This window comes from Plasmodium brasilianum (genome assembly GCF_023973825.1).
Source record: "Plasmodium brasilianum strain Bolivian I chromosome Unknown PB_00_08, whole genome shotgun sequence".
Taxonomy (NCBI): Eukaryota; Apicomplexa; class Aconoidasida; order Haemosporida; family Plasmodiidae; genus Plasmodium; species Plasmodium brasilianum.
This window is the reverse complement of record NW_027122927.1, coordinates 21,544-34,580: the sequence shown is the minus strand read 5'-3', so window position 1 is coordinate 34,580 and position 13,037 is coordinate 21,544. Positions and strand designations below refer to the sequence as shown.

The following is a 13,037-nucleotide window of genomic DNA, read 5'->3' as shown; positions in this document are numbered from 1 at the left end:
TTTTTTTATATCGTCTGCATTAGAAGAATATTTTTTTAAAAAATTTAACGTACAATTAAACCATTTGAAACAAAATATATTTAATAAAGCATGTATCCTGGATAAGTGATTTTATGTATATATATAAATGAATTAGTTTGAGTACGCAATTGTGCGCATGATTATGTGGGTATATAAGTTAGCAGGATTCATGCGGAAATGTGTATTTATGAATATAACGCGTATGTATATATGTATTTGTTGTTTTTTTTATTTTTTTGTACTAGCTTTACGTGGATATTTTAGCTTGTTTACATTAAAAAATTGTAAGTGGAAGCACATATATATGTATGTGAGTATAAAATTCTGCATGTCGGTAAATTATTTACATGTTATTTTTCACATTACCGCCTTATGTTTCAATGTATATGTGACCATATAGACGTTTTTGTATATGAGATAATATAAGCCGAATGATAGAACTATTACATATTACAAGGGAAAATATCATTAAGGTATGAAGGTCACTAAAAAAGGTATTCCACCTAAGGATGTTAAGAAAAGAAAGAAAACAAAATATATATGATAAGGCAATTAAATGTGGTGTTGAATATATTAATTAGTTCTGTAGATTATTAATTTAAAAATAGTTCCATTTTATATTAAATCAGAATTGTAAATTTATATTTGATTACCTTTATTAAAGGTTCTTATACAAGTTTTTATTTAGTTTACTAGTTGTAAGCATTCACAAAACATGAATTGGAAAGTAGAAATTGGAATAGAATAAAATTCAAAGGTAAAAAACGAAATTGTAATAATTATTGGTTTGTCGGAGTTCTATGAATATAGTTTACATATACTTATATATGTACATATAAGTAAGGAGGGCATACGTGCGTATGCGCATGTTTATGATATTCGTCTCATATTAACAAGTATGTAAGGAAGTGTAAACAGTAGTAATAAAAAATATGTACAAACATTTTATTTATGCATGTATGCATATAATGAATTTATTCATATGGAACTAAAAACAAAAAGGAAATTACGCTATAATTGTAATTTTTTTTTTTTGTAAACATTAAATTAGAGGAATAAATGTAAATGTATTGAGAATATGAAAAGATTCAGTACGTTTTAAAAATAATAAATTAATTAGTATAAATAAATATCAGAGTAGTGCTTGAGTAGGAAGAAATACATATAGATATAAAATATAATGATCCTCGTATCAGGGACTATATTATCAAATATACATATATGCGAACATAATTCATAGAATTTATAGTTTTAATAGTATTACAAAATAGGTGTATTAGTTCTATAATAAAGGTTATTATAAAATTATTACTGAATGGAACTACAGGAATATAATACTTTAACTGGAAATATATAAATTTACATTAATTTACATTAATTTATTTTAAAATAAAATATTGAAGTTAAAAATGTCATATATATCATTATTATTACAACATTAATAACATATCTAATTAGAAGAAACATAATTTATTAATGTGATAATAATATTTATGAGCAATTATTACTGCAAGTTATGTTAAATCTACAATAAGTCAATAATAATTAAAGGATTAATATTAATATACATATATATATGGAAATTCGTGGATGTATAACTATAAAATAAATATTTATATTTAACAATACAATTAATTAATGTCGTATACATTTACTAAAAAACAAATTAAGTATTTCAAGACAAAATGAAAATTCGTTATTCATAATTCTTTTAGTTTTATGAATGTTCATTTTTATGTAATTTAAATTGACGCGAATATATTCAATTAATATAATACGTATAAAATATTTAAAAAAAAAAACTAAAGCTACTAAGAATTATCGATTGGATTAGTTACATAAAAGCTTACAAAATAATTATTAAAAAGAAGCTCATATGCTAATGTAAATTTTATAATTAAATAAACCCTATAATAGGTAGTATTAATTGTCAAATTGTGGTGTTCTACTTTTTTATAGAAAAACAAGTTTGTAAACTTTGAAAAAGTTTATATAAATGAAAGAACCATGTAAACGTTTTAAACTAAAAGAATTATTAATTATGTTTATATCTGAATATACAAATATATGTAATGTACATATATAAGAAAACATAAAATAAAATAATAATTATCTTATTTTTCTTTAATTCTACAGGGTAATATATATTATGTAGAATACGCAAAATTTTAAAATATTTTAAATTTATTTATAATTAATTATTTTTTAGAAAAGTGCATTAGTTACCCAAGTTAATATCAATTTATTATTATAAAATTAAGATAATATATTTATGATATTACATTTTTATAATTATCTATGTTTACTATATTAAACACACCGTATGGAATACAAATATTGTTGAATTAATAAGTACATTTCTTTAAAAATCTAATTTATTTTATATGAGTAGTTTTAATAACAGCTAAATTTTAATATGATATATTAAGAAATATTTATTTATATACCAATAAAGGTAATATGTATTATTATTTTCTCCATGAAAGTAACAAAAACGAAAATAATTCATAATCGTTTTTTCTAAATGTTATTATATGTTATATTACATATTATATACTATCTTTTAAAACTTCTTAATTATCCTATTTTTTGATGTAAATTAATTTATTTAAAATAGTTTTTTTATTATAATTTTTTTTTTTTATAATCATAATTAATAAATATGTATTCATATTACATATAATCTTGCATGGTTATTATGTTTTTTTAATATTACCATTGCTCTATATATTATAAATTAATATTTTTTTTAAAAAAAAATAAAAAATTAAAAAATAGATATTAATTCTTAAATATAATAAATTTTATTTTAGTCATAATGAATAAAATAATTTTTTTTTAATTGTATAGAAATTATAGTATTCTATTTATAATAATAACATACAATTTTGTAAAAGCGTTAAATTGGATAGAACTCTTTAAGATGTTAGAATTATTTATATGAATTAAATTTTAGAATACAATTTTAAAATTATTCTAGTACAAATATTCTGCATGTCACATGCATATGCAGATATTATATTATTTGTGCTATAAATAAAAAATATTCTTCTAATTATTTCTTTCCATCCTATGAATACTATTATATACAATACAATAATTTGCGTTCTTTGATTGTAAAATAATGTTTAAAAGGTATAAAAGATAAGGACATATAAGCTTATTATTAGGATGTTCAGCTAAAATGTAATAAGTATATTCCTGACATATGCTAAAATGCTTATGCTGAACACAACTAATTTTGTTTTTCTAATTATAAAATAAAATTTCTGTATACGAGAAAAGTTATTTTATTTCTTTTCTGAAAAGTATAAATAACAAAACTTTAGAACTGTTCTGTTAGGCTATGAATATATATATGTTTTTTAAGAATTCATTAATAAAATTAGTTTTCCTGAATATCATTTGGACATAGCTTTTATGTAAATAAATTTACTGGAAGTATTTATAAAAATATTTTTAAAATCATCTGAGATTTTTTATACCTTGCACTTTATGCAATTTAATTTTTTTTTTAAAAATAAAATAAAATAGCTACAGAAATTACTACACACCTATGTCACTAAATTGTCAATATGCTGTAGGCTTTTTACATAAATAGATGTATTATAAAGTTAAATAAATCCAATTTTAATGGAAAAAATAAATATTTTATATTAGAAAAATCTCTTATATTTATCCTTTTTAATTGTATATGTCCATACTTAATCTGCGCAGTATAGTACGTTAGCATGAAATTTACTTTATGTTTTTGATGCTGCATGTTATATAAACATAAGTTTATTTATAAGACAGTTTTCATTGTTCGTAAGCAAATTTATCACATTATAAATAATAAAGAAATTTACTTTTCATTGTAATACACCTTTTATATGCATTTAGTCACTTATAATTGTGGGCATGGAATTTTTGACTCAAAACTTGTTATATTATTTTCAGAAAAAGAGAAGAGAAGAAATAAAATAGAAATAAAGATGTTATATGTTGATGTATATGGTGATTCATACAATGAAGAGTTAATGTTGAATTAAAAGATGATGGAAAGAATTAGTGTAAAGATAATGGCAATTAGATGAATGCATCTAAAAAATTATTCATGAAATGGATACCTGTTATATTCAAGTCATATGTAATGCTAGATATATTTCTTTTAAATAACTATAAGGAATATTTATTCCTATACATAAAAGAAGAAATTACACCTTTTATATTAAGAAAGAACGTTTAAAACCTTAAGAATGAATGAGTAGTACTTTATAATTTACTCCATGGAATAATTTTTGTTTATAAAATTTTCATTAGTTTTTTATTTCTTATTTAATTGGAAAATGTTTAATATATATTAGGGAGAGCATTACTGACATAATTATTTAATTATCAAGAGGAGTCGCAACTGTACTTCTGTTAGTCACCTTTTAAACATTTTAACGTTTTATGTGCTGTTAAAATTCTTAAATTAGCCACTGAAATAGGATGAGTTAAAATTAAAGCCTAGTAAAAAATGACAGATTTTTTTCAGAAATATTTTTTTCATATTTGTAATGACATTTTCCTGTATACTTAATAAAAATAAGTTAACAAAAATTAATTGTTGCATACTTATAAATTATTTCTTATAGAATCTATATATTTTACAAGTATATGTTGGCACATAAAAGTAAAAAGACATATATTAAATAATATTTACAGTCCTAATGTTTCTATATTTCATTTGTATTACAATAAATTATTCTGAACGCATATATATAATATATCTTTCTTAATTTAATAAAATGTGCAATTTAAGTTTCCGCATAATTAGAATAAAAATGAATCTTTTATATACAAAAATTATTTATGTAATTGTTTCATTTGGATTTGTAATATAATAAAATATAGATGGGACTTTTAAAATATTATATAATATTGAAAATAATATAAATTCACTTGGTTAATGAAGTTATTTATATTTATAACAATTGCTCTTCTTTTTTTTTTTTTAAAGTTTGTAAGTTTTCATTTTTTTCTTATTAATAAATGTATGAGATATAACATTTAATTTTAATATGTCTGCAATTTTTTTATTTAACAAAATATAATCTATTTCACTTTTTGTGTTAACATTTCATTTTTATTTAAATGCAAACATAGCAGAGCATCCTCATAAAAAATTATTTTGAAAATTACATGTTTAATAATTTATTTGATGTAAAAACCTATAAATAAATTTCTAGATTTTTTTATAGTTAAGGTATGAAATTATAATTAAATAATAATATAATTTTCCTTTTAAAATTAATTATTAATAGAACATTATCAACTTCAGAATACATGAAGCTTTATATTTAAATCAGGACTTCTATTAAAATTTATCATTTTATGTTTTATCCTATATAATTACGCGAGTTAATTCTATTTTATATGAATTACTTAAATAGCTGCGATAATATATAAGATAACAAAAAATTATGTTTATGTATGCATTTGACATAATTAAACAAGAACATTTTTCTATTAGCATTGTACTTAAGTCGTTATAAATTATATAACTATTACTCTATTGTTATTTATTATATATCTTCTGAATATTTGTATTAGCTAAAACAAAATATATATAAACATAACAATTTACAATCTTTACATTTATAAAAAAAATATAAAATATAACTATTTAAATTCTATACCCATCAAAAATAATATTACAAACATAAAAGTTAGGTCTTTATTTACCTTTGAAATTTACTGTTTTTTATTTTTTTACGTGATTTGTCATATTTGACATTTAAAATATATTATAGATCATAAAAAGATGTGTATATTTATGGAGTATATAATTATAATACTACATATAATAATAAAAGCAATTTGTACAAAATATTAATTTTTTGTTTTATTCTTACTATTATTATGGTGGCATAATAATTAATATTTTTTTTAGAGATGAACAGTTTGTAAAATATATTATTCAATATGTTAGTATTATTAATAGGAAAATATCATTTAAATAAGTGACATCTCTGCTGATATGTAGAGGAAAGAATTATCTATATTCTCTACATTCTATATTCTCTATATACTCAATATATATAAATATTAATTAAAAATATATATATTTTTTGTCTGATGAGTATTCATAAGAAAATTATTTAATTGTTTCAGTATAATAAAGGAATAATTTATGTACTCTGAATATCTATTAATTAACTAAATTTGTATTATTTTAATTAATAGCATTTTTTCAAAAAATATTTTAATAGAAAAATTTTATAGGTTGTTTCTGAAATTATTTTTTTTTTTTATCTGTTGTAAAATTAATTGTACTTAAAAACCTTTTATTATGATTTTACGAAAAAATAAAAGAAATCACGTTAATTAAAAAATAACAGTGTTCTTTATTATTCAAAGAATATTATGTTTTTTACTGAATCCTAGTTTAGTATATTTTAATTTTAACGTTCTCTATAATGAAGCAAAAAATTAAGCCACTGTTATTTATTAAAATTGTTACATTTATTATTTTAAGTTGGATATATCAATTTGACGTTTATTTGGTTATAATAATTTTACATAAATTTTTATGTATTATTTGTATTTTTTGAGTTTTATTTTTGTTAGTACTTGTTTTTAGTATGGTATTATTTATTTGAATACATAATGATTTTTTTTTTTTTTTTAGAGTATGCATAACAAATCATTGAATGAATGCTATAGTCATCGTAGAAAAATATATACAACAAATTATCGTTTATTGGCAAAATATAAACAGGATAGAGATTTGAGTTTTTTCTGTTTAAAAGAAGAGTCTCCAAATGGCGTGTACTATAAAGAAGATATATCTAGTAATGAAGAAGGTGAAGTAGGAAAAAAGAAACACATAAATGGAAGTTTATCAACAATTGCAAGACGCAATAAAAAAAGTCTGAAAAATAAATCTTGTATATTTGAAACAAAGAAATATTCCCATTTAGAAAAAAAAATATTCAAGGAACTTGATTATGTAGATTTTCTTAAAAGTAACATGACAATTAGTGATAAGATTTACAAAAAAATAATGATTAAAAAATGCGGATTACGAATAGCTTTGCCTTTATTGCTGTTTTTGATATTAGCAGTATCATTCATATTAGATTATTTTTTTGGATGTGGGCTTACGCGCGGTTTATTTAAATTAATAATACTTAGTTCACCTGTTGTAAAGGTTAATAGTCTTGAAAGTGATACATTTTTTTCACATATTACAAGTATTAAAAAATTATCAGATGTGTTTGAAAATAAAGAAGATATTTCTTCCGCCTTTGCATACTTATATGCCTTTTTGACGAAGCCATCTTTAAATCCGTTCACAGAAGTTTTGGCAAAAAACCCAGTTACAAATAAGGTGAAAAATTACTGTGTTTCAGGATTTTTGGGATTTTTTATATATTTTGTACCTATCTTCATATTAAGTATAATTCTTATATCAGGACTTGTTTATTATCATAAAAAAGTTAAAAAATATGAAAAAATTAAATTCAGGAAAAGGTAAAATGAATAATAAGCAATTTTTCATTACTGTAATGAAACCATCCATATGAACTAACACATTTGATATTTTAAATAGTATTCACAATATATATACCTATAACTTACTAAATCTTATAGATTTATGTTAATATAACTGGTTTAATTCATACGCAGCAGTATAAAAGTATATTCGTATTTTTTGTTTATAATTTTGTATGTTTTAATATCTTTCAATTTATAGTTTAAGGTATCGTATGAGATTTATTCACTATTTTGTCTTAATGTTTATATATGTATATTTTAATATATTTCTAGGATAAATATGTTTTTGTGCGTTATAATTAATATATATTATGGATGTTTATATAATTTTAATGATACCATGTGTTAATTTTTATTTTAACTATGAACAATACTTATTTATATTTTTTTATCATTTTCTAGTTTAAAATGATTATTTGTAGACTTTATTTAGAAAATGTTTGAGAAGATTTAAATTAAATTATTATATATCCTATTTTGTTTTCAATGACTTTACGCAAATATATTTTGTTGTATTAATGTAAATATATATATTTCATAAAAGAAAACATTATATTTATTACACAGAATAAGTTTTATGAGAAATACGTTATGGAACAATTTCATTGTAAAACACTTTCAAAAGTTTATTTTTTTTTTGAATGATAAAAAAAACAAATTAAAAATAAATAACAAAATATTATTATTAAATTTAGGACACATATAATAGTTCAATAACTCAATAATTCTATGTATTCAGAATTAAATGAACAGTTATCCAATTTATTATTTTGTTATTCTTGTGAATTAAAGTGACATTTCTATGTGATAAACATTAAATAAATATATACTATATTAATACTTTACATATAGAGAATATATATTTTATATTATTTACAATATATAAAGTTTAATTTAATGAAATAAATGTAATAATTTTATACTAAAAATATTAAAGAATTATTTACTGTTCCAAAATAAGAAAAAAAATGTAGTAAAATATACTAGGTAAATGTAAAAATAATTTCAATACATTTTAGATAATAATACTGAAGAAAAAAAAAGAACTTCTCTATGTAATTATAGTTTTCAATACGTTATCTACTAAAAATGCAATAATTAGTATAAATAATTAAATTAAAATAACGAATTGAAAAAAATGTTATTGAAGGTACAGACAATAGAATATACATTAAGAGTTTTATGAGAATATACATTTATAATATTCTAATTCTGTTGTGGTATAAATTTTTATTAAGGACAGAAATAAATATTTTATAAGGATATTAACATATTTGTATATTAGTGATTAAATAAGTAAAATCATATATAATTTAAAAAAACGTGGATTATTTTTAAACGACAAGGCTAAAAAAATATTTAGAAATCACAAATATTACCAAAACAGAAAAAGTATATTTATAATTTATTGTTTAAAGGATTATAATATATAGTGAGTTCATTTCTCGTAATTAAATTTATAATATATATATTAGTTATTATTGGTTTTTAAAATAGGTTGCATTATGTTTTATATAGAAATATTATCTTCCACTTAAAATATAAAATGTACAAATCATGTAACCATTAAGGGTAGATAAAAAGAAGCCTTCATATATATTAAGATAAATGTATAATTAATGTAAAACTATGTGAATTCATTGACTTTAACTGTTGTAATATTTTCACTTTTTTTTAATGTTACCTTGTAAAAATAATATTTTTTAATGAGAACTATAATTTAACATAATATTTTAGGCTGTTACAAATATTTATTGTGCGTATAATATATTAATAAATATCAATATTAGATTTACACATAAAAAAATAAATAATGGGGTATAAAATTTATTGTTGTTAATAGTTTATTTAATAAAATATTATTTGTTATTATGTTTATGTTGACCTATTAAGGTTCTACTCTGAATTATATTCATAACATTACTAATTCTTAAAGGAATATCTAAAACATAACATGAAAATCCTAAAAATAACAAAAGCAAAATTAACAAAACATGCATTTTAGTAAATTATATTGTACTTTCTTATTTTTCATGGTAATATTATACACTATACATATCATACATATTTGCGCATTTATTTAATTTGAAATATTCTTTAATTAATATAATTGCTTGTAATATTTCTATAAAAATTTTAACTACAGCGGCTTTTTTTTCTTATACTTTTTTACTGCATTTGTATATTATATAAATATATATATATTAAAAAAAAAAATTAGAAAATAATATGGTTGAATATAATGATTTTTTATTTATAATTAACGGAATAAATTAAACTAAATTAATAATTGTAATTTTTAAAAATAATGGTACATATATAAAAATATATACATATTTACTTTTATACGCTATATTACTTAAATGATTAGTTGGTATCATATATATTCTTCATTTTAAAAGAATTATACAAAATAATATATTCTTTTTGATGAGAAAGTAATGCATGTATTATAATCATCATAGTACAATTGATGTTTCAATAAATTATTATTTAAGTTATTATATTATTATTATAATTAATGTTTTATAAAATATAACTCGTTTTTCATAAATATAATGTTTACGAATTCAGAATTATTATTGGGATAACATCCCTAAAATTAGTAATTTTTATGTTAATACATATAGGAATATATTATTCATATGTTCCCTACATTCTCTATCGTAGACAAACACAATATTTACATATAATAAGAATTCACATAATTATTTCTATGTTTACTTTAAAAATAATAAAATGTATTACTAATTAGTACACTATCTTAAATTAAATATATATTAAAATATTTTTGAATAAGTTCTAATTAATTTATTTTTATGTAACTTATTTTTATTTTAAAATAATATTATGTTATATTTTAAATGATATATTTTTAATATTATTTTACTTTTTATATGTGGTATAATCAATCATATTTTTGTACTTTTTTTTATATATTTATAATAGAAGAGTAACAAAAAAATTTTTTAATAAGTAAAGAACTGTTTGTTATTGGAAATACATTATATTATGGTTAATTTTTTCATTAATATATTATAGTGTTAAAGAACTTTATAATGAAAAACAAAATTAAGATAAACATATTTATTAGAATAGGGATGTTTGCCATTCTATCATGGATATGCAATTTTAACAATTATGTGGTATAATGTTATCAAATAAGTATATTTATTATTATTTATATTTTTCCTGTTTTACATTTATTAAAATAATATTTTAAAATTGGTATATTTATTCTTATTAAAAATATGTATTTACTTTGATTTTTTAGTATATATTTAACAAATATTTGGATGGAATGTGTATCTATGATAGGGAAGCATATACAAGAAATTATAGATTACTATCAAAATATAAAGCGGATAAGGATTCAAATAATCTATGGTTAAAAGGAAAGCTTCCGAGTAATGAAATCATTGGACAAAAAATCACATCTAATAATGAAGTAGGAACTAATAGAAAAAATAATCAATCACATGAACGTTTGTTAAATAAAGCACAATATTACACAGAAGTTATAGATTATAATAATGGAATGTTTGATGGAAAACATTTCCATTTTCAAAAGAAATGGGTAAAAAAAAAAGATTTTGATACTTTTCTAGAAAAAAAGAAGAGAATTGGTGATATATCTTTAAATAAAATAAAATTTAGAAGTTATAAATTTGGAATTTCCATATTTCTTGTTTTTTTTCTATTAGGAATAGGATTACCGGTATCCAGTGCATTTGATTTTTCCGGTGGTAGTGACATAGGAAAAAATATTTTAGATTTTCTTAAAAATATGCTAGGTTTAGGTAGTGAAAGAGATGCTTATATATTATTATTTTTAGTAACGTTCATTATGTTAGCAGTCTTGATTATAATAGCTATTTATAAGATCTTAAGAAATAATGAAAAATATCAAAAAATTAAGTTGATGATGGAGTAAAATGAACAAAAAGTAATTTGAATTTTCACATAAATTAATTATTAATAGAATGTATTATATGTAATATCTATACTGTTATATACTTTATAGTATTATATATATAATTTTATAAATACACATATGTATAAGGTATCATTTTTATACGAAGATTAATAAATTAAGTTTTTATCTTTTTTGTAGATTTAAATGTTTTAATGATTTTCATTTTGTACTATAAATTATTGTTTCAAAATAGATAAATATTATTGCTTAATATATATAGTTGAGTGTTTATAGTAAATTGTTATTAAATATGTATGTATTGAATCAAAATTAATATATAATATAAAAATTAATGTAATTTAAATTATTCTATATTACAATTTATATTTTAAATGAAAAATACCTATGTTCTATTTTTACCTTGTTCAATTCTAAAATAACTAAAGGTAGACGTGATGAGTAAGTTACTTTGCTGTTATTATGTTGAAAATAAAAATGTTTATTTTTGTATATAATCAAAAGAAGTGAATGTATTATGTTATATTACGTATATTTTACTCAAAAAAAAATCATAACATTTATTATATAACATAAGTTTTATTAGAAATATATTATATAATATATTTATTACTTAAGAATTTTTAACAAACTTCTTTTTTTTTTTTAGTGGTAGAAGTGGGGAAATATAAATATATAATGAAATAATATGATTTTTTAGAATGGATTACTTATAGTTGTTTACTAATTTATATATTCTAAGCAATTAATATTAAATGAAAAGTTATAGTTATTATTTTATTATTGGGACTATTTGTAACAATAATAGACTTTTGACAAATTTACTTAAATATATTTTATATGAAAATATATATATATTAATATATATGCTATATATTTCTATTATTTTTTAAATATTTAAAGAATATATTAATAAATTAATTTTAAATAGATACCAATATATAATATGTTGAAATTTATTATTTTTTTCCTTATTCTATGCCATATAATTAAAATATTATTATATATACAGCATTATATTATATTGGAAGTGATATAATAATTGTTGGCAAAGATTTTTTAAGAATTCATAATAATTGTTAATTCGTGTGCTTATATTTAGTGTAGAATATCTCATAAAATTAATCTCATTAAAACATTTTATTAATATAAAGAAAATTATAAGGTAATATAGTTATGTTTTCTTATATTTAACAAATAAAGTGGAACAGTTACATTATTTTTATTGAAATATAATGAAATTCGGATTAATAATGAAACCAAAAAAAAAAAATAATAATTCTGATTGTACATGAATCAATTCTTTGAATATATATTCATTAATAATTCGTTTTCATATATTATCACAATAATAATTTATAAGAACAAAAAAATATAGTAGTAAAAGAAAACAAAAATAATGAAATTACTATTTCATATTATAAATAAATGTATCCTTTCCATATTCTATGCAATTTAACAAAAATTATCTTATTTGAAATTATAAAAAAAAAAAAAAGAATAGTTATTTTGTCTTATTAATATATTTATTCGATGAATTGTCTTCACGAATAATTCA

The 13,037-nt window shown here is 19.1% G+C and overlaps 2 protein-coding genes across 2 annotated transcripts; both read left to right on the top strand.

The window, feature by feature from the left end:
• Window positions 1-6,464: 6,464 nt before the first annotated feature.
• Window positions 6,465-7,525, top strand: MKS88_000226 (uncharacterized protein; the record flags this gene model as incomplete). Its single annotated transcript, XM_067219225.1, has 2 exons — window positions 6,465-6,551; window positions 6,677-7,525. 2 exons carry the CDS (start codon window positions 6,465-6,467, stop codon window positions 7,523-7,525), a joined length of 936 nt encoding a protein of 311 aa, XP_067070423.1.
• A 3,079-nt stretch (window positions 7,526-10,604) lies between these two features.
• On the top strand, window positions 10,605-11,479 carry MKS88_000225 (fam-m protein; the record flags this gene model as incomplete). The annotated part of the gene is made up of 2 exons (XM_067219223.1): window positions 10,605-10,691; window positions 10,820-11,479. The coding sequence occupies 2 exons, from the start codon at window positions 10,605-10,607 to the stop codon at window positions 11,477-11,479; spliced, it is 747 nt and encodes a 248-aa protein (XP_067070422.1).
• Window positions 11,480-13,037: the final 1,558 nt, after the last annotated feature.